Here is a 23750-nt window from a genome sequence, read left to right on the forward strand (position 1 = left end):
ATATAAAACTTGAGTGAAGTATCCCTTTTGACACCCACCTATATCATTTATTTTTCTCAAGTTTTCACATAACCCACATTAATATTCACTCATTAGTAAAGAAGAATGTTACTAGTTTCTTTATTTTTTTTGAAATGAAGAAGAATGTTAGTTGGTCAAGATAAAATGTGATAGGTGAGAAAATTTTACTTAAATAAGGATAAAAGTGTTCAGAATTGAATAAATTTTCTTGAGTTTTTAAAAACTCATTTTGAAAAAATGAAAAAAAAATCAAAACAACATACATTTGAAATCTAGGTAGTACTTCGTCCATTTCAAAATAATTGTCCACTTAGAGCAAAAAAAAATAGTTTCATGATAACTGTCAACTTAAAGATTCAATGTAACACTAATTGATGTTTTTCCATATAATATCCCTATGAGAACAATAAATTAGGAGAGATAAAAATACACTTCAATGAATAAACTAGAAAACAAATAATATAATTTAAAAAGTTAATAATATTAATTGCATTTCTTAATATGTATATTTTTTTAGACAGTTGTTTTGAGACATAGGTAATAGTATGGAACATGTATAATTTTTATTTTTTTAAATAAATCAGAAAGATAAATTACATCATTTATGATTGATTTTTGGATCTTCCCCCTAACTCGTATGTCACTCAGCTTTTACCACTTGAATTATCATTCAGAAACAGAACATGTACTCTTGAGAAAGAAAAATGTTTGAATAATTAATTACTGGTATTTTCTAAAAAAAATTGAACACAAAATTGAAGTTATTTCTTACTCCTAAAAGCATTAAACTTTTAATTTGATTTTCATAAAAAGGACACGATGATGTAAATTCTTAAAGATTCTCAAATTTCTGATATCTACTAGAGAAATTGTATACTACTAAGATAATAACACTGAATACAGTGCTACCATTCCCTAAGCTAAACTTTTATTAAGTTAATTAATGGGTGATGTGTTGAGAATTTGACTTTGTTATTTTAAAATAGGCTTAATACATCAGAAGACCCCTGTAATTGTAAAGGGAATCAGTTTCAGGGTCTGAAAATTTTTTGCATCAAATTGGGTCCTTAAAATATTTTTTTTTAATCCAATTAAGGACAAAGTGTGGCAACAAGTGATGTGGCTTGATTTTTAGCTGATTCAGCTTTTCCAAGTGGCATTTTAATTTTTTTTTAAATAATTAATTCCAAAACTTAATTTTTTATTCCCAGTCATAACTTAAAAAATAAAAACTTGATATAATCTTAAAAAAACCTAGACTAATCAAGATTAACCCCAAATTTAATCTGTTGAGCCCCAACTTAATATAATACTAATCCTATCACCTTCTTTTCAAAAAAAATCCTATCACCTTCATCTCGAAACATTTTTATTTTTCATTATCTTCAACACTTTAAATTTTTTATCAACAACAAACTATTAGAATTCAGAAAGATTGAAACTTCAATCACTGTGGCAATTTTCCAGATCGAAAATTGCAAACTTGGACACCATAGAGTATGTATAATCAATTTCACTCCTTCATGATGTTCTCGAGGAGGTGCTTAGCTCCTTCAGGTTCAGCAAAACCCAGGGTCTCCTTCATTTCTTCTCTACTCTCACCCCTTCTTCTCTCATTGCACATATACAACCCCAGATCCAGCGAAACCCACCCCACCACTTCCTCTCACAACTCCTCCTTCTCCTCCTCATCCTTTCAAATCTTCAGATCTATGTGAATCCTCCTCTCTCTCTCTCTTCTTCCTCCAGATCTACCTCCTTCCCTCAAAGTTCGCACCTTTACTCCAAATCCATGGCAGGGAAATAGGTTTCGATGGTGTGACTTGGTGGATATGGTCTACATCTAAGAGAAGGAGAGAGACGATGAAAAAGATGATGAACGGAACATAGTTCGGTGGGGTTCTTGCGGTGCTGCCTATGCGGTTTGTTTCGCGGTGAAAACGAAACCCTTTTATGCTTCTTTGTCTCATTTTGAATCCTTAAAATCCCAAGCCCTCATCTTCTTCATGTATTCTTCACATAACCCAAATCTAGATAAAACTCAAATTGAAGAGAGTGAGAGGGGGAGAGTGAGATCGTTTTTTTTCCCCGATGAAACCCATTCACTTCTTGCTCTGCGTTATCTTCTCATGACTCTCCTTTTTGCACCATTTTTTTTTTCAATGAGTGTTAAATTGCGTAACTTTAATCTAAACTGAATTTTGAATATTGATGTTCAATTACTAGTTTGGTTTGGTTATGGTGATTATTTTTTGAATTTTATTTTTGAAGTATTTGTGTGTTGATGATTTGTTTCTGGATTTGAGATGAAGAACATGGTGAAAATGAACATGAACATCAACATGATTGAGGTTGAAGATGATGGGGCTGAACAGATTAGATTAGGGATTAGTATTGATTAGGTTAGATTTTTTTAAAGATTATATTAAGTTTTTATTTTTAAGTTATGACTTGGAATAAAAAAATTAAGTTTTGGAATTAATTATTTAAAAAAAAATTAAAATGCCACGTGGAAAAACTGAGTCAGCTATAAATCAAGCCACATCACCTGCTGGCACACTTTGGCCTTAATTGAATTAAAAAAAAAATCTTAGGGACCCAATTTGATGCAAAATTTTTTCAGGCCCTGGAACTGATTCCCTTTACAATTACAGGGGCCTTCTGATGTATTAAGCCTTTAAAATATGAAACATTGAACTCACGCCCCTATTGACCACATTGAATGATACTTTGAAAGAATAAAAATCCGTATGATTTGTATATATTTACTCAAAAAGCTTTATTGGAGCCTGAAAGCTCATCCAAAATATGGAAGCCCTCCCTGATATCGTTTGTGTGGTTAACTTGTCTTTACATTTCTAGTGCCATTCCAAATGATTCTTTGAATTGAAACACCACTTTTACCCAAGCAAAATATCAAATCCATCACTATCTTCACCATAGCAAGGATAATTAAGGTATGGGCAGTCTAGTAAAATCTAGTTGGGTCTAGAATTTCACCTATAGTTTGCCACTATAGGGAGTTTTACTATTCGATCTGTACCATTTGATCATGCTCCTCTGTCTATGCAGATTTTGCCAGTCAATCTCTTATGGTCACTAATTCACCACAACACCATTATCTATCTCTTTCTCTTTCCTTCCCCACTTTCATCTTTCTACAAAATCATATTTATCTCTTAAACATAGCTACATCAATATTCATACCCCCTTCAAAGTTATTACAACACAAAAGAGGAGAATGGGCAACACCAAAGTGCCCAAAGTACTGTTGCTTCTATTGGCCTTAATTCTTGCAGCTAAAGTCATAAAAGGTCTAGTCATGTCAAATTGTCCTACTTGAATTCTTCTCTTCTCAACAGTTCAATGAATTCTCATCTGCTTCTTATCTACTATTCTTTTTTTATTTTTTCCCTTGGATTCTTCTCTTTTATAGACTATTCCCTAGTTTCTTAACAGAATCTCACTTGTCTCAGTTTCTGTGGTTGCTACCATATATATATGCTTGTGTATCTCAAATTCAACTCAGTGGAGGAATAATCTAGGCTCAGTTTCTTTATGTCTAAGAATTGTACTGCTATTAGTTGCTCACACTCTCTTGTTGCAGGAATTGAAACAGAAGGATGGGTATCCCAATCCTCTCAACAACAAAAAGAACCAAGTTTAAAGGTGAGCCAAGCCAAACACATGAATTGTGAATTTGAATTGTTTGGTATGTTTGTTCCCCTCTGCACTGAAATTTATGCATTCTTCAATATGTTGAATCTCAGGATAGCAATGAAGCATGGAGGATTAGGAATTCCAGGAGATTAATGATTGGATCCACAGCACCAACTTGTACGTACAATGAGTGTAGAGGGTGTAAGTATAGATGCAGAGCTGAGCAAGTGCCTGTAGAAGGAAACGACCCAATCAATAGCCCATACCACTACAGATGCGTTTGTCATAGATGATATATATGATAGTAATTAATTGATAGATTATAGCATAATGTAATTTTGAGTTCTTGGAGAATTGAGTTTTTCAACTCCTACACCCCCCCTCCCCCTCTTCCAATTTTAGAAATTGCGAGTGCTTGTGTTGAAAGATGCACAAAATTTGCATTTTCTATGTTGTCATGCAATTAATAATGAGAAGCTTATTTGTTATGTTTCATTTTAGTTTCTTTTTTAACCATAGATATGAAATGAGTGATTCTTTGTATCATTCTCACTCTCAATTGGCCTATTATGTATGTAATGTCATTGAATTTCTTGCTTCCATATACCTTCACACTCCCTGTATTTGAATTTAAATTTGGGTTAGACCTAAGTCTACCCTAAAATTTAGCTTTAGAGTGAAGATTGTTATGCCCTATAAAGACTTATTTAAGTCATTTTAGGAACTTAGCACATCTCATTACACCTAGGACTAGATATCCAGAAAATGAAATTTGTATGAATGAACATTTGTTGGTAGCTCATATATGAATGCTCTCCAATAAATGGATTTAAGATAGACTCTTGGTACCATATTAGAATTTGGGTTAGGCCAAAAATTAGCTTAGGGTGATAATTGATCTACCCTTTATAAAGACTTAATTAGTTATATTTGTAGTCATTGCAAGACATCTGGAGCCTTGAATTTACAGGAATGAAATTTGTAGATGACTCATATATGATTGGTCTCTAATAAGCGGATGTATGATAGATTGTGATATCCTATAGGCCTTGTTAGAGAAACCTTATGCTTTTAACTTACATTTTAAAGAATTTGGGTTATGTTTAATTCATTTTCTAATGTGATATCACCGAAGGTTTGCTTATTTGGCTATTTACAAAACGATTATCCGTAGATGTCAGCCCTGCAAACTTCACATTTTAGATATTCAGTCTTGTGCGTGTAGAGTGTTAAAGTTTCACATTTACTAAATATTGACAAAAATAACTAGTAAGTAGGACAATCCCCACCTAAGCTAGTTTCTCTAGTAAAGTTAAGTTTAACTCAAACTTTGAGAAAATTCATACTTAATGAAATGGCTAAGTAAGAAGCATAGGTTAATATTCATTAGGTAAAAAACATTGTACCAAAAATGTGATGACCACAAGTGATTATGAGAAAGGTTTCAACATCACAAGATAGAAAAAAAAAATGCATGAACTTTCCCTGCAAGCTGGCACATGAAAGTGGTCCCAAATTATTATTATGCATAAGCGACCAAGAGGTCACGTGGGTAATTTGTTTGATCTCTATTCATTTGCACAAAGTGGCAAAACTAAATTTGAATAGAGCAGACCATGCGTATATGCAGGGAGGTCCCATTTTCTGTGTAAAAAGGAAGCTAAGACAATGAAGACGTAAATATGTTGCCATGTGCCTGGCCTTATCATAGCAGTTTTATGCAGGAATGCAAGTTGCAAGTACTTTGACAAACTTCAGTATCAGCGTGTTCAATCTAATCAATTTCACCGAACATTCCTGAGAGTGGACAGGCATTTTTATTTACTGCACATATGTTTAAGCAAATTGGTCAAATTAAATTGCCGTGGCTATGCTATAACCAAAAATAATGATGATTTTCTTTTCCTTTTTGTGAACTCACCATAAGTGAGATTAAATTTGCCTACACCAATATAATGGGTCGGGTGGTTGCTACATGTTTGATTCATGTTAAGAAATGCATCAAATTCAAGTTTTCTATATAGAGGAAAATCTCACGCGTGAAGAATATGCCGCACCAGAATATTATTAAAACACTCATCAATGTGGACCAAAGGTTGATGCTAATGAGGCATTGCGTAAGTTAATTTAGAGTTAGTGTCGGGACCCACGATAATTTATTCAAAGCTAGCACCTTAATGTTGTACAATTTGGTTGACGCTACATTAGCGTCACATAAACTCATGTTTAGCCGACGCTACACACTTGACAAGACGACCAACTCCTATGGTCTTTTTATAGCGTCGGTCATGTTGGTAGACTAGTTTATGAGGCTTACCAAGTCAACGCTAATTGACAAAATATATACATTTTATTTTGCAATTTTAGCATCGGTTATAATCGGCGCAAATGTTTGTTGCTTGAGAGTCTCTGAGTCTATGGGTATTGTGCTGGAAAAGAAGTTCTCCCACATCGTGTTGCTATGCAGTTTGGGATGGATCATGTTTTGATCAATCTAAAATTGCATAGCAACACGATGTCGGGGGTAACGCACAGTTGGAGCCCAGGTCTTGCGTCTTGTTTGCTGCTCTTGGGAGGTTGTTGTGTCCCTCCTTTTAGTTGGGTTTGTCTCTCTTTTTTTTCTTGAGAAGGGTTTCTCAGACTTTTGTAATCATTGTGATTTAAAAAAAAAAATTAGTATTCTTGATCCTTCTCAGCATATCTCCCTCTTCTCTCCTGTTAGTCTTCCCTAAGTTGCAGCATAAGTACCCTGCAGGCCTGCACAGCCACCTAAGTTGCAGCAAAGTGCAGAACGGCGCGGAAACAATGGAAATTGCGTGGACAAGTCAGAAAATGTGCCACATAAAAAAAAATGCGTTGAAATATTACCGCTACTAGTAGTACTAGTTACCAAGCCTGTAATTGGTGATGCTGGTTTTTCATCGGAAAGAAGAATGAATAATGTTCAAGTGAGTCACTAACTAGATGGAAGACAACAAAGCCAACGACAAGATATCAGACCTTGGTCCTGGTCCTTAATTAGCAACAGTATGCTTGTTTTTGGACGCAGTAGCCTCTGACAAATCATCAGTAGCAGCAGTGTCCTAATCACCGGCAGCATTTACTAGTTAACGAATTAACTGTAGAGCTACTACCAATGCTACAGTTAAAGCTACCAAATAAGAGACGACCAACTAATCTTCTGTAATTAAGCACCAACATCAGGAAAAGGATCTTGAATTGTTTGAGAAAGACGATTAGCTGATTCAATTTGTGTAGTAACAAATTTACATCCCAGGATTTGTGGTAGCTTTTCATACCAGTGTATACTGGTCTGGTTTAGACCATATAACAATTTTAAAAGCTTACTAACTTTATTTGACTGCTGAGATTTGAAGCCTGGTGACAGGGTCGTGTTATTGTAAACCACTTCATGAATATCACCATGATGAAGAAAGACATTATTTACATGCAGCTGGTTCAATTGCCAACTATTAATTGAAGCTAAGGCAAGAACCATTCTCATAGCAGACGATTTAGCAACTAGTGAAAAAGTATTGAAATAATCAAAACATTCAATTTGATTATACCATTTTGCCAGTAAACGAGTGATAGGAACCTTATCTCTAGTAAGAGCAAGGATTACTCTAAGGTTTACAAGCGTAGGGGTAAAGTGGGGATAAACATTAGTCCCACTACCTTAGGAGAGTAGGGTAACTAATTGTAAGCTGGCAGATTCCCTTTGCAGAGAATCAGGCCAGGTGGTGTGTATAAACACCAAAGGAAGAGAGAGAGGGGGGGTAGGCTAGAATTGGATTAATCTTGGACTAGGAGAGAAGTGAAGCACTCTCGAATTTGCTTCTGCTATCACTGTTATTTCCTTTCTTTCTGTACTGTTTCTACACTGATTCTTGGTGATTTCACCAGAATTCTAGTAAATAATACAAGTTTCCTTCTGTTCATTCTTCATCTTTCTCTGAATACCTATCATTGGTATCAGAGCTCCCGATCCAAAGGGAGCTTTGTATGACCTTCACCCGCGCACAAATGGAGAACCGTATGGAGAGCGTTGAGAAGAACGTCTCAGAGATGATGACTGTTGTCGACGAGCTCCGACAGCTGATGCTCCAACAGACGCGACGCCGGAGCAGGGGCAGATCTAGAACGCCCCGTCGCTGTCACCGCTCGGGAAGTCAGCACTCGTCGAACTCCGGCGATGACTCTCGTAGCTCCCGATCTGTTTCGCTGCGACACGAGGATGCTTCCCCGAGGAGGCATATTCGCACTGGAAGGAAGATCGATCTCCCTGTGTTCAATGGGGATGATGCTTACGGGTGGATTGTTCGGGTCGAGCGATTCTTCCGACTCAACGAAGTTGACGATACTGAGAAAGTGCGACTCCTGGTGGTAGCCATGGAGGAACGTGCTCTGAACTGGTTCCAATGGTGGGAAGAACAGACCCCGGAACGCACTTGGGAAGCGTTCAAGGAGGCTCTGGTTCGAAGGTTCCAACCCGGGTTAGTGCAGAACCCGTTTGGACCATTATTGAGCATCAAACAATCCGGAAGTGTGATGGAGTACCGTGAACGATTCGAGATGGTCGCAGCACCGCTGCGTCACACTGACCGAGATATCATCAAGGGAATCTTCCTTAATGGCCTCAAGGAAGAAATCAGGGCCGAGCTGAAGTTGTACAGATCTGGGAAACTGGAGGAGATCATGGACCGCGCGCTGTTATTGGAAGAGAAAAATCTGGCTATGCGCAACAGCAAGGGCGGAGATGAGGACAAGCGAGGATGGAAGGAAAAAGGAGTATCCTCGAGCAAAGCACATCAGACTTGGATAGATGGAAACAAGTGGAAGAGCCAAATTGCAGGATCTACAACTGCAGAGAAATCAAGTGCAGATAAAAGCTCTACTGAAGCTAAAACAGGGGAGAATAAGGGACAAGAGAAGAAGTGGACGGGGGGCCAGAGGTTGTCTCAATCCGAGCTCCAGGATCGTAGCAGGAAGGGCCTATGTTTCAAGTGTGGAGAAAAATGGAACAGGGAGCATGTATGCAAAATGAAGCACTACCAATTCGTGTTGATGGAGACGGTAGATGAAGAGGAAGAAGAAGAAGATGGACAATTCTTTGAAGCAGAATCTGAACTTGCTGTAGAACACAAAACCTTACTCTTATCCCTCAAGAGCAAGGAAGGCATCACCACCAGTAGATCCTTCAAGCTACGAGGTCAACTGGGTCAGAGGGAAAAAGCAAGGTCAATCCTCATACTCATAGACTGTGGTGCCACAAGTAATTTCATATCACAGGGACTGGTCAAAGAGATGATGTTACCCATCACCGAGACTGTGACCTATGAAGTGGAGATTGGTAATGGAGATAAGATTCAGAATCAGGGGGTTTGCAAGGACCTACAATTGCTAGTGCAAGGGTTGAGTTTGACCCAACAATTCTATGTCCTGGAATTGGGTGGAACAGATTTAGTATTGGGCATGGAATGGTTATCCAGTCTAGGGGATATAAAGGCAAATTTCAGAGAATTAACCTTGCAATGGCAGGTTGAAGGACAGAAAATGATGCTAAGAGGGGACCCCTCTTTAAGCTGTACTCAAACTTCACTGAAGGCTTTATGCAAAGCCTTGCAAAACAAGGGAGAAGGGTTCTATGTGACATGTGAAAATCCACTAATGGATACAGAAGATGAGCAGGGAATCTCAGATGACATGGCTGCCATTCTAGCAGAATTCCCAGAGGTTTTTCAAGGGTCTCAAGGACTGCCACCAAGAAGGGATTGTGACCATGCTATAACCTTAAAAGAAGGGGCTACCATCCCTAATATCAGGCCTTACAGATGCCCTTATTATCAAAAGAATGAGATAGAGAAATTGGTAAAAGACATGCTGAATTCTGGAGTCATCAGAACTAGCAATAGTCCCTATAGCAGCCCTGTAATTTTGGTGAAGAAAAAGGATGGGGGCTGGAGATTCTGTGTAGATTATAGGGCTCTGAACAAAATGACAATCCCAAACAAATTCCCAATCCCTGTTATTGAGGAGCTACTTGATGAGTTGGGGACAGCTCAAGTATTCTCCAAGCTGGACCTTAAGTCTGGATATCACCAAGTAAGGATGCAAGACCAAGACATTCCTAAAACTGCATTCAGGACACACGAGGGCCATTATGAGTATGTGGTCATGCCCTTCGGGCTAACCAATGCACCATCCACCTTCCAAGCTTTAATGAATCAGGTGCTCAAGCCATACTTAAGGAGGTTTGCCCTTGTCTTCTTCGATGACATTCTCATCTATAGCCAAGATAAAGAAGCACATAAAGATCATTTGAGACAAGTCTTGCAACTGCTCAAGGAAAACCAGCTAGTAGTAAATCAGAAGAAATGCTCCTTTGGGAAGAAACAATTAGGATATCTAGGCCACATAATTTCTGGTCAAGGAGTAGCTGCAGATCCAAGCAAAATCAAAGACATGATTGATTGGCCCACACCTAAGGATTTGAAAAGTCTTAGGGGATTTCTTGGACTGACAGGTTATTACAGAAAATTTGTCAGGGGATACAGCAAGACAGCACTACCTCTTACTCAACTCTTGAAAAAGGATAACTTCAAGTGGGACCAAGCAGCCACTGAAGCATTTGAGAAGCTGAAGGTGGCCATGACTACCTTACCTGTACTGGCAGCTCCAAATTTTGACAAACAATTTGTGATAGAGGCTGATGCATCAGGCAAGGGCATTGGGGCTGTACTGATGCAAGAAGGAAGGCCAGTAGCTTACATGAGTAAGGTTCTCTCTGATAGGAATCAGAACAAGTCTGTATATGAAAGGGAACTAATGGCCATTGTGATAGCTGTACAGAAGTGGAGACCCTATCTATTAGGTAGGAGCTTTGTGATACACACAGACCAAAAGAGCCTCAAATACTTGACTGAACAGAGGATAATGGGTGAGGATCAACAGAAGTGGATCACCAAGTTGATGGGATACAATTTCACAATTAAATATAAACCTGGGATAGAGAACAAGGTTGCTGATGCTCTATCCAGGAAATTTAACTTTTCTGCTCTATCTACTGCACAGTGCCAATAGTGGGAAGGGTTAGAGGAAGAATTACTCCAAGATGCCAAGTACAACACTATTATCCAAACTCTACTCACTAATCCAGAGTCACAAGGAGACTTTGAGTATAGAAAGGGACTCTTATACTTTAAGGGCAGAATGGTGATTCCCAAAACATCCTCAAGGATACCTAAGATATTAGAAGAATTTCACAATTCTGCAGTGGGAGGGCATGCTGGCAATTTCAGAACCATGAAGAGAATTTCTTCTCTATTTTACTGGGAAAATATGAGGTCAGAAATTCAGCATTATGTCCAGAGTTGTGAGGTATGCCAGAGGAACAAGTACCAAGCTCTAAGTCCTGCAGGCCTACTTCAACCCTTGCCTATTCCTTCACAAATCTGGGCAGATATTAGCATGGATTTTATAGGTGGCCTACCTAGGTCCATGGGAAAGGATACCATACTAGTGGTGGTTGACAGACTCACCAAGTTTGCCCACTTCATAGCCCTGTCACACCCTTATTCTGCCAAAACTGTGGCAGAAAGTTTCACTCAAGAGGTGGTCAGGTTACACGGCTTTCCTAAAACTATTGTGTCAGATAGGGATAGTGTGTTCCTAAGCTCATTCTGGTCAGAACTCTTCAAGCTAGCAGGAACCAAATTAAAATATAGCACAGCCTACCATCCACAAACAGATGGTCAGACTGAAGTGGTCAACAGGTGTGTGGAAACCTATTTGAGGTGTCTCACAGGGAGTAAACCGAAGCTGTGGTCTAAGTGGTTAGGATGGGCTGAGTATTGGTACAATACCAATTACCACTCTTCACTCAAATCTACTCCTTACAAGGCTCTTTATGGCCAGGACCCTCCTGCTATAGTTAGAGGTGATGTGACCTCCACAGCAGTAGCAGAGGTTACCAGATTAACTGCTGAAAGGAACAACATGCTAGAGGAGCTGAAAGCAAACTTGGCACAAGCTCAGAATCTAATGAAGCAACAAGCCAATAAGCATAGAAGGAATGTCCAGTTTGAATTAGGGGATCAAGTCTATCTGAAGATACAGCCCTACAAACTCCAGACCCTAGCTAAAAGAACCAATCAAAAACTCAGTCCTAGGTATTATGGCCCATTTGAAGTGGTTGGCAAGATCAGCCCTGTGGCCTACAAATTGCAGCTACCAGAAGGGTGTTTGATTCATCCAGTCTTCCACATATCTCTATTGAAGAAATCCTTGGCTCCTACAGTTCAGGTGCAACCTTTACCCCATTGTTTATCTGAAGAGTGGGAGCTACAAGTCGAGCCAGCAGCTGTTCTGGACTCCAGACTTAACCCCTTTGGGGAAACTGAACTCTTAGTCAGTTGGAAGAACCTCCCTGATTTTGAGAATTCCTGGGAGTCACTGCAGCAGTTCCAGAACCAGTTCCCAACATTCCACCTTGAGGACAAGGTGTTTTTCCCAGGGGGGAGTGATGATAGGAACCTTATCTCTAGTAAGAGCAAGGATTACTCTAAGGTTTACAAGCGTAGGGGTAAAGTGGGGATAAACATTAGTCCCACTACCTTAGGAGAGTAGGGTAACTAATTGTAAGCTGGCAGATTCCCTTTGCAGAGAATCAGGCCAGGTGGTGTGTATAAACACCAAAGGAAGAGAGAGAGGGGGGTAGGCTAGAATTGGATTAATCTTGGACTAGGAGAGAAGTGAAGCACTCTCGAATTTGCTTCTGCTATCACTGTTATTTCCTTTCTTTCTGTACTGTTTCTACACTGATTCTTGGTGATTTCACCAGAATCCTAGTAAATAATACAAGTTTCCTTCTGTTCATTCTTCATCTTTCTCTGAATACCTATCAACGAGCCCTGCAACGGGAAATGGTTCTATCAGCATGATGTTTGATTTGTAAATTCAATTATTACCTATGAGAATAACATTTGGAGGAAAATCAACAATGTGGCTCTAATTGTTCCTCTGTCACAGCTTGTACCCAGCAAGGAAATTGTTTAGCTTCCTCATATCAATGTGGCTCTAATTGCTTGTGAACATTGCTGCTGAGAAGGGGATTAATTGGGGTAGCTAACATAATCGGAAATAGGATAACAAGTGGTCAAGTGGATGTAACAGTAAGAGAAGTAAGAAGGGTGCTACAAGCCTACAACGGTAATCTAGGAAGACAAGATGTTTAGAAAGTTTATTTGTTCACCTAATATGCTCAATAGATGTGGACAATGGCTGTGTATTAGAAATCTCATTATCTGTAACAGAAATAGGTAGTGTTTGTTTCTGAGTAAGAAAATCATGATGCTTTGTTAAAATCCCGAAAATCTTGTAAATCTGGTTTTAAATAAATGACAAAGACCCTAATAAAGACACTTATTCTTCAAAAGGTTGGAAGGTACTCTATTTATGAGAAAAACTAAATGAAAAATACATTAGTAATGATTGGCTTGAAACATTTAATGTGTTGATGCCTTCTTTTCTTTCAACTCTCACACTCTGTTGAGGAGTATCTACACGGCATCTTTGATGCAATATCCCCTTGGAAGGATAAAATTCTGCCTCTGGCCCATTGTCACTTCAAATCTTATTTTACCATTATGTGAAACTGAGTTCTATAAAGTAAACTTGACAAAATTCTTCATATGCAAGCTTACTTCTACTTTAGTTTTCAACAAAACATTTTAAACGACTATAATAATCCAAGATAGTAACAAAGTTTGTGGTTATGAATTGATGAAATTGAATAAGGCCCCCAAATATTCATATGAATCAATTCAAAAGGCACAGTTTCCCTGCTCATAGTTGATAAGCATCCATTTCATAGTAAAGCTAGATAGGTCTCTTTGGTCTATGCGCAATCTCTCTTTGTCTGAGCACAAAGAAGTTGATGCACATGTATCATTGAAACTAGTGTTGCTGGATACTGTTAGAAACAGGGAATAAAAGATTATTACCAGAGTTGCATTGATAGTTCGCAAATATCTTTGAAGTAAGCTAGGAATGAAGTTACAGAGTAACAGCGGATTTTTTGTTGGAATGTTAATGTTAGGTCAAAGCTTCATGATAGGGTGAGTTTAGAATTGGCACTTCTGACATGATAGCTTTCTGTAGGAGTAGTTTAATTCTAGATATAACCAATCTTCTTCACTAACTTGGAATGATCTAGAATTTGGATAATAGATTTGCATTGTTTAAGGCACCCTTTTTGTATTACTGCAACTTGTTTTGCAAAGTTGAGTTGAAACTTATCTATTGCAAAAGGGTAATGGTCTCCTCCTCATGAATATTGGACTTTTACATGCCCCAGCCTCACCTTACATATGCTGCAGTAGTGAATAGTTCAGTTAGCATTGTTTACTCTTCTTAGTGTTTGATAATATATCATGTACTCCCTCCGGTCCTATTTATAAGCATGAAAAAGAAGAAAAATCTTGGTCCTTTTTATAAGAACCAAATGAAAGTTTGAGCTATATTAATTATTTTTTTCCAATGATGCCCTTATTAATTCTAACTTGTAAAATGTGTCTCATTAATTATTCTCTCTCTTTCTCACTTTCCAACACTAATAACAAAGGGTAATTTTGGAAGTTTATTTTGATTCAAGACAAATTTAATGCATTTTATCTAATTTAACTACATTTCTTAAACTATGTGAATTTTTTTTTTTGTTGCTTATAAATAGGACCGGAGGGAGTAGTATTTGCACTTTATGTGCATTTGATGGATTAAAAATGTCCAATGGGAGCACATTATGAAGGTTGGATTCAAAATGTGGATATCTCAACTTTTAAGAGTAAAATCAGAAAACATTTTTCAAGCACTATCTTCCTCTATAAGAATAACTTTGTACAAACTCAACATTTCTATGCTTTCACAGTTCACTTCTATTATGTAGTCAAATCAAAACGCTTCAATCATATAGGTTTAGTTGAATAATGCTAGAGCCAGCAATTGAACCCATGATTACTCTTTAGCTGGAATCTAATGGTTGTTGTTTCTTCCCTATTTACCCTAGAAAGTTAAACTCTCCAGATAATTATAAATTACAACCCACAGTAAACAGTTGTTAGCCTAAACATTTTCAGTATACCAATAGAGAAGACAATTGAGAAAACACATTGAACAGAAACTTGAACTATCATTCATCAGAAAACACTAATTTCCAATTAAGCATACAAAGATTCAGTTATGCTTCCATTTCATTCAGATTTACATATCACAAAACAACAAGTAACAACATTCTTCAACCTCCGAATCCATAGAGAGTCCTTCCCTGCCTCTTGAGAGCATAAACAACATCCATAGCAGTCACAGTCTTCCTCCTAGCATGCTCCGTGTACGTCACCGCATCACGAATCACATTCTCCAAGAAGATCTTCAACACACCCCTAGTCTCCTCATAGATCAACCCACTGATCCTCTTCACGCCACCTCTCCTCGCCAACCTCCGAATCGCCGGCTTCGTGATGCCCTGGATGTTGTCGCGCAGCACCTTCCTGTGCCTCTTGGCTCCTCCCTTGCCGAGTCCCTTGCCACCCTTTCCACGACCAGACATTTTCCCGAGAAAATTTTGGGGATTTCGAAATTTGGGGATTTAGGGTTTTGAATTGTGAGAAACGTTGAAGGTGATGGTGGGTTTTTATTGCAGCGGGAGAAGGAAGAGGATGAGGCTTTTGAGTTTTGTGTTTTGATCTCTGCCGTTGGATTTGGATTAATCGACGGTCTTGGTTCGCGATCCGTGGATGGTTAAATGGAGAATTAGTGACCGTCGATAAAGATATTTTAACGGTTAGATTTTGCATTGTAGGTCGTGTGCGGATCACTGCTGACTGTTCGATTTTTTGAGTTTTGGCGCTGCTGCTTTTCGTTTTTCCTATTTTCAGGGGTTTTTTTTTGACAAATCTTATTTTCAAGGTTTTTTGTACTACTACTACTTTTTTTGGCTAGGGGTTTGAAAACATTTTACTTGAGGTTGGGTAATAAGGACCAGGTTTATGATGGGCCGTTTGTTTTCCTATAGTCCTAAAATAATTTGTCATTTGTGCCAAATCTTTGTAAGTCTTTAGATTATTAGTAAAATAGTTTTGTTTTGCTACATCGGAAAACTAACAAAAAAAGAAAACTAAGGAATAGTCAAACGATCTTTCAAAATGAGGATCTCTAACGCCGACGGCGGAGCTTCAAGAACACAGATTGCCATGAACGGAGACGATGCACCTTTCTTAGATAGCCAGTCCGCAGACTGATTACAATCTCTATTGATAGCACTAAGAGTCAAATTCCAACTTCTCATCCTCAGCTCATGAATTTCACGCAAAACAGGGAAGAAGATTCAAGTTTCCTGATCATCCAATACCAGGAGGAGCTCGCGGGTGACATCTCTATACCCTTGGTCCCAAGCTATCTGTAATCCAAGCTTTAGAGCCCTTGCTTCTGACAGTAAGACGTTGCCCCTGCTTGGAAACCATGAAAACCGCAAATACAATCTCCATGAGAGTCACGCATTAGACCTCCATAACCAATGTGATTGGTTGTTGGGTTAAAACTGCCATCAACTCAGAGATTTACTCTCCCTGACGGTGGCCGCTGCCACCTTCGAGCCATCCAAACACCCTTCTCTGTTTCATCACTCCCATTGCAGAGCCGTTCTATTTCATCGTGCTCATGGCTCAGGTACGCCACGCCTCATTGGCAGTCCACGAAATCTCCTAAAAAATCATGTTATTTCGCCATTGTCATACTCCCCAAAGGCACGCCTCAAATCGTATTGCGTTTTGCCCTTGTGCTTGACTCCTGGCCCAAGCTCTACTTCCATTTCGCTCTTCCTGATTACATATAATTTAAACGTGCAGATTACATATAATTTATAAAGATTAAATAATAAGAAAAAATAATTAAAACTCAAGATTAAGAAAATACTTTTATCTTTTCTCTTCTCCTTCTCACAGCTCCGCAAAAACTCAAATCTTTCTCCCATCCTAAAAATTAAAATGGCTGCCCGCTGGATTTTCTTTCCAACATTGGCTCGTTTATTTTTCAATTTTTAAAACTAAATCTCAAAATATCTTAAGACTTGTTCGAGGTGGTTGCGAGTTTTTAGTTTTTCATTTTCATATGTAAAATTGAAAATAAAATGTGTTCAACAAAAATGAAGCTGAAATGATTTTCAACGTAATTTCAAAACAACTTCATCATAATTTTGAAAATCATAAAAATGATTTTTTGATTATAGCTTTTAGTTTTCAGAATAAGTAATCTAACTCACCGCCAACAACGCCAACCACCATCCTCTACCACCGTCGTTCACATCACTGATAAGTGCCAACCACTACCTCAGTCGTCACGTTACCATTACAACTACCACCACTATTACCACCACCACTAGCTCCACAACCACATCCACCACCACTGCCTCCACCGACAGCCACACCCACCTCCACCCCCACCACCATCGCCATCACCATCACCAAACTCCATCACCCTCCACCACCACCGCAACTGCCACCATCATCACCACCACCTCCATCATCGCCACAACCACCACCTCTACCCTCTACCACCACCTACCTCCACCATCGCCATGGTCGTCGCCTTCTTCATCACTGCAACTGCCACCACTTCCAACTATCGCCACCCACTACTACCACCATTGCCACCTCCACCAACGTGCACTACCACTATCACCGTCATCATCGTCACTACTGTCGTTATCACCACTACACTACACCACTGCCACCCTTCACCGTTGTCCCCACTATCACCGCCACAGATAACATTCACCACCACCACCATTAAGTAATATTGATAAAAGATGACTTACAATTATGACGATTATTGTGAATTTATAACAACAACTTAAACTTTTTAAATTGGAAAAAAAGAACTAAAAGAAATTAAAACTAGTTTTGATTTTTACAAATTTCAAAACATAAAACTAATAACCACCCCGAACTAGGCTTTAATGGTGTTTTCTGTTTATGTTTTTAATTTTTAAATTGCGGGTGTTTAACGCCTCATTCAAACTGTTTTTTTCTTTTGCTTTTCTACTGTAAAAATTGTTTCTTAAAATAGTTTTGTAATTTAGGAAACGGATAAGTGAATCAAACAAGCACACAAATTGTTTACAGAAGGGGTTGTCTAAAACTCTAAATTGTTCTTATTTTTAGTTTCAAAACAAAAATCCAAAAATGATTCACTAACAGAGCCTCTATCGCGCATTGAGAGGAAGGGCAAGGGAGAATTTTGATTCACTAGTGCTTTGAAGAAAGGATTAGTGTGTGGTGGCTGTTGTGCTTCAGGTTGGGGAAGAAGGAGAAGAAATGTTGGCGGCGGCCATGAGTTACTCAGAACTCAGAAGGGAAGGAGGATGTTGGTGATCCTGGTTTTCTTATCCAGTACTACTGTTACAGTGATTTCTATTTGTTTTTTCCAAACTGATGATGCATCTCTTCTTGTTCTTTGTAATTATTCTTTCTTCCAGGGTTAAAAAAAAACTAATTCAGTGTTCTGTATATAATTGGACCAAGTCATGATGAAGATTGAAGAGTCTATTAAATATTGAGAGGTTTCCACACCTTCAAACTGACAATGATCGTTAAAGCTATTGTCTTTTAATATGTCTTACTGTCTTAGCCCTTAGGCTAACAATTTGATCACTTTCGAATAAAATCTGAGGGATCTTTAACTAGTATTTGTATTATTGTACTGGAACGTGTTCAGTGGAGAAGAAAAGTATATTATTCTTTGTATTTTCCACTTTTCAAATGATTTCAGGTCCAAATGGGAACATGATTCAACAATTCATAAATGGTCGATCGACTGAAAAGAATCCAACCATATCCCAGGTTTGAAACACATCCACGCTTTCAGCTCCACAATCTTTCAGATCCTCCCATTTTCATTAATTAAATCTAAAACAGTTGAGAATAGAGTTTCCAACTAATGTATTAAAAATTAGATAAGATTAGATTATATTTTGAATGAAGAATAGCTTGCGTATTAGGAATATTCAAATAAGAAATAACCATATCGGTACTGTAGGAATAAAGATATATGAATTTTTCTTTCAAAAAAAGATATATGAATTCTGAATTAAGAATTACGTTTTGTTTACACCTTCTCAGGGACAAATAAAAATAAAAGAGAAAAATAAATGATATAATAAATGATGTAATCACAAAAATAATAAAGAAAGAAAGAAAAATTGGGTGCATGAAGATAGGAAAATGAATTGTGAAGAAAAGTGAAACTTTAACTCGTGAATTTTAACAACTTTTTGCATATATATTATGCTTTCTCCACTTCTAAAACTCCATATCAGAAGATTATTTAACTCTCAAGTTGGTGGTTCCATACTATCATTATAAGCAACTATAAACAATACCAAACGAAGCAACAGTTAATTTTATTAACTCAAAGCAACATTCAAACACGACAAATCCAAATGATTGTAAGTGCCAGTTGATCTAGATCTCATCGCACAGCAGATCTTGTGATTACTCAAATTAGCATTTGCCAAACAAACACTAAAAATATTGACTGCTTATAAAAACAAAAAAAAAAGCTAAAAATATTGACTGCATGTTTCACGGTCCAAAAGTCTAGCCTACATTAACTTTGACCCAACATGAGTCCATTGTGCATAGTTCTACGGTACCTCTAAATTAATAAATGTGATACTCATTCACTAACCTCTTAATAGAATATTAGACTGAAGAAATGAAATGATTAAAATATCTTATTTACATTTTCTCCCTTCTTTAAGAAAAAAACATTACTTTTCAGAAGTTGTATTTTCCAACCAAACATAGCCATATGCGGAGCTCATGAAGTTGATTGACCAACCAAACCAAACAAGTTCAGAAGTTGTATTTTCCAAAGCTCAATACTTAGATTCACAACTGATCAAGTGCAACAATGGGTTGCTTCTTAGCACTCCAAGACAACAAACTATCACCTAGGAAAATTTCCTTAAACGAACAACTCGGGACCATTGTCTTAATTATTTATTATGTTATTTATTATTTTATCTTAATTATTATTATTCTATATGGTAATTTGATAATTTATGTGATTTAATTAGAGGATTATATGATTATGTGATTTAATTAGATGATAAGGTCATTAAGTGATTTTATTAGATAATTAAGTTATTATGTGATATAGATAAATAAGGGTTTTAGGTTTTAAGTGAGTATAGTTGGGAGTGGGGCCCATTGTAAGATTATTTAAGGGTTATGAGAGAATTAAAAAGAGAGAAATCAGAAAATTATGAGAGAAACACGTGAAAGGTGAAGGAGAGGAGAAAAGGTGGAGAAAACCTAGAATTTGATCTTCAAGAAGAAAAGGGTCAAGGAGGCTTTGTACCGGTGTCATAGAAGGTAAGGGTTTGAATTTACCTTGTATAATTGTAGAATAACAGAGGTTGAGTTTAACATGAAGGAACCCCCATCTTCTTTGAAAATTCAGAACTGAGAGACAGTGTTGAGTGTTAACATGTGGTGAGCAAAATTGATTTTGAGCGAAATTGAGGTTCCGGGGAAAATTGGGTTCTGTTCTGTTTTGCCCGCAGATACCCTAACAGTCTGTGTTGTAAAGAGCATAACTCTCTCTACAGAAATCCAAATTGAGTGAAACCAATTTTTGTATGAAAGCTAACTCATAGGGCTATGTTGGGTAATATTTTCATAATTTTTCGATTGCTGGTTCAATACCAGAATCATTTGCAAGTTCATTCTGTTTCTGCCCGCAGACACCCTAGCAGCCTGTGTTGTAGAGAGCATAACTCTCTCTAAAGAATTTCGAATTGAGTGAAACCAATTTTGTATGAAAGCTAACTCATAGAGTTATATTGAGTAATACTTTCGTAATTTTTGGGTTGCTGGTTGAATACCAGAATTATCTGCAAGTTAACTCTATTTCTGCTCGCAGACACCCTAACAGCCTATGCTGTAGAGAGCATAACTCTCTCTACAGAATTCCAAATTGGGTGAAACCAATTTTATATGAAAGCTAACGTATAAGGCTATGTTTGGTAAAATTTTAATAATTTTTGGACTGCTCATTTAGTACCAGGATTATATGCAAGTTTGCTATGTTTTTGCTTATTTCTGGGATTGATTCTGAAACTGATTCTAGTAATTGATATGAGACATTTGATGATTTTGTGTTGCTATTTTGTCAGTGGAATAGTGAATGATTTGATAATTGTATTGAAGTGTTATTTTGTGCAATCTTGGTGTGATTTCCGTTATGGAATTTGGTGAGAAAATATGTTATATATTTGGGGCTGGAGTGGTCTCAAATTGCATGTTTTAATTTATGATTTTTTGGACGAAATACACTTCATTTAGTCAAGAGGCAACGTGTCGGTTTTCATCATAAAACTGAGGTTTGTCCCAGAACTGGAGTGGTTCTGGAAGTCTGGCGTGGACTTCATTGGTGGTTAACTGTCTGGAGTGGACGCGGTGATACCGCTAAGGTTAACAATTGGTACCACATGCTTACATTAGAGTCTCACACACTAAGTTTCACGTTTTCAGTGGTTTTATGTGTTTGGTGAATTGTTGGTGAATTGTTTTGCTGTTGTGGTAAAGTCGAATTATTATTCTTCTTAAAGCTTATAATTTTCCGAAACATTAATAAGAATTGTGAAACTGTCTTGAGAGAAAATATTATAATCACTCAGATTTTAAAGACAATTTGAAGAGTTTATAAAGCAGGATCTGAATTGTTTACTTGCTCTTTGTTATGCTATATTTTATACAATGTAAGTTCTTACCCTTATGTTGGAATGATGTTCTATGCGACATCGCTCAGGTACTGGAGGTAGAGATGTGGCTCATGAGGAGTAGCTTCAGAGAGTCTTAGCTTATGTTATTATTATTATTATTATTATTATTATTATTATTATAAAATAAGTGTCTTGCTCTGTAATGTAACACTGAGTATATATTTTACGTTACTTTTACACTTTTGTTGAGAGGATTTTATAACCTCTCCTTATGGAAGTTGTTGAATAATTTTCTAAATTATGGCGATGTCGTACTGTTGATGGCCGAAGTGCTTATGAAATTAAGTTCTGAGTATGATCAATTTTATTGGAATATCATGGAAGATAAACCTATTTAAATAAGTGATTTTATGCATCACAGAATTATCTGGCTGGTTTAGAAATTTTATTGGCAGGAATAATTTATTCTTTGAAAACTATATGAACTTATAAATTTTCAAACACAATCAGTGTTAATTTTAATGAGTTTTCGTGAAGAAGTGTAATACTCCCTTAGATATGTTTCTAAACTCTGATAAACGTTTTTAAATAAAACAATGGGAAAAAGGGGGTGTTACAGAGCTCATGAAGTTGATTGACCAACAAAACCAAACAAGTTCAGAAGTTGTATTTTCCAAAGCTCAATACTTAGATTCACAACTGATCAAGTGAGCAACAATGGGTTGCTTCTTAGCACTCCAAGACAACAAACTATCACCTAGGAAAATGACGTAACCGTTAGTCGATCGTCGAGTGTTGGTGCAGTGGCGGACCTTAAGGTTGACATAGGGGAGCTGTAGCTCCGCCACAGATTTGGCCAAAAAAAATTTTAGTATATAGGATATATATTATAGTCTATAAAATCATATATATAATATCTAATAAGTGTAAGTTGCAGTGGTAAAAACTTGTTGTTAAATTATATGTTGAGTCTTTGATCCTTAGGAGCCTCATTTTTAAAAATATATTTAACTTTCACTACACATGGGTTAAAATTGTGAGAGTAATTTAATACACACAAAAAAAAACTTATGTCAATGTCACCGACTCAAGTACCAAATTCTTTAAAAAAAACGTCATAGACTCATAGTACCAGAAAAAGGAGAAAAAGTAGGAGACTTACCCAACAAGTTTATAAAAAAAATAAAATACTAATATTTTAGTACTTTCTGAATACAATTGACAAAAGCACTTTAACTTTACTTTTTGGATTTGCACTTTGAAAACTTCATCTTTCTCACTTCTCACGGCTCATAGTCATTGGCTCAAGACAAAATAATTCATCCAAGGGCTGCAACTCCAATCCACAATTCCACATGTTCAAAAATCAAAATCAAAGGAGGTTAGTAGTGGTGCCTTCAACTTAAAACATTTGATTGGTTTTTTTCTTTGTTCAAAGTAATAACTCTTTAAAGCCTTAATACTGTAATGGTTGGTTACTTGGTTTGTTAGACCCTAGTCATAATAGGAAAATGGGTAAATTGATTTTGCTGAGAGGAGCAAAGGGATTTGATTTGTAATGTATGAAATGTATATTTAAAGCATTTAGATCAAGAGATCTAGCAAAATGTTTTGATTTGTAAATTCTGGATTAACCGTAAAGAGATGCAACATTCATAGTGTTATGTTCTTAATTGTAACATGTTGGTTATCTCATGGTGGGTGCTGTTTTTTTGTGCCTTTAATCTTAGATTCTACATCTTATTTTTTAGTTTAGATGTTATGAATTTGTAGCTTACAAAAAAACACTAGATATTGGTGATTCACTATGAAATACTTTTTTGCTGTTCACAAAATATTTCGAAATTTATATATTTAAATTTATTTGAGCTCCCCCGGTAATTTTGTTGAAGTTCCGCCACTGTGTTGGTGCATTGCGCCCGATCATAATCACTATAACCAAGAATTGTTGGGGAGGCGGATTTCTTGAAAGTGCCACTGACAAATCTGTTGGGGATTTGGGGCTGAGAGACTCGTATCGTGTAGAGTTTATGTACCTCACATCTTAGCCTGATTCGTGACATGAAACCAACAACATTTCATGTACCGAGATTCGTGACATGCTGCTTTATGGCTTTGAACTTTCCTGGGCAAACAACCTTTGTAAAGAGGGCCACTTTGCCAAGCTCACTTGAAAGTGAGCCTGAAATGCTAAGTTTCTTGGACATAACAAAGGATGCGCTAGCTTAACGGCTTGAAAATGCTCTACCATATGGGCCTGAAGAAACGGACTAATTGTATTGGCAGC

General features: G+C 37.2%; 2 protein-coding genes across 2 annotated transcripts; one reads left to right on the forward strand and one right to left on the reverse strand.

The window, feature by feature from the left end:
- The first annotated feature begins 3041 nt into the window (after positions 1-3041).
- Positions 3042-4176, forward strand: LOC130732464 (EPIDERMAL PATTERNING FACTOR-like protein 9). The gene is made up of 3 exons (XM_057584505.1): positions 3042-3335; positions 3629-3690; positions 3792-4176. The coding sequence occupies exons 1-3, from the start codon at positions 3263-3265 to the stop codon at positions 3972-3974; spliced, it is 318 nt and encodes a 105-aa protein (XP_057440488.1). The 5' UTR covers positions 3042-3262; the 3' UTR covers positions 3975-4176.
- Positions 4177-14849: 10673 nt separating this feature from the next.
- LOC130729420 (histone H4) lies at positions 14850-15355 on the reverse strand. The gene has a single exon (XM_057581178.1). The coding sequence runs from the start codon at positions 15284-15286 to the stop codon at positions 14975-14977; it is 312 nt and encodes a 103-aa protein (XP_057437161.1). The 5' UTR covers positions 15287-15355; the 3' UTR covers positions 14850-14974.
- Between the last annotated feature and the right edge of the window lie 8395 nt (positions 15356-23750).

The sequence above is a fragment of the Lotus japonicus genome, chromosome 1 (genome assembly GCF_012489685.1).
Source record: "Lotus japonicus ecotype B-129 chromosome 1, LjGifu_v1.2".
Taxonomy (NCBI): domain Eukaryota; kingdom Viridiplantae; phylum Streptophyta; class Magnoliopsida; order Fabales; family Fabaceae; genus Lotus; species Lotus japonicus.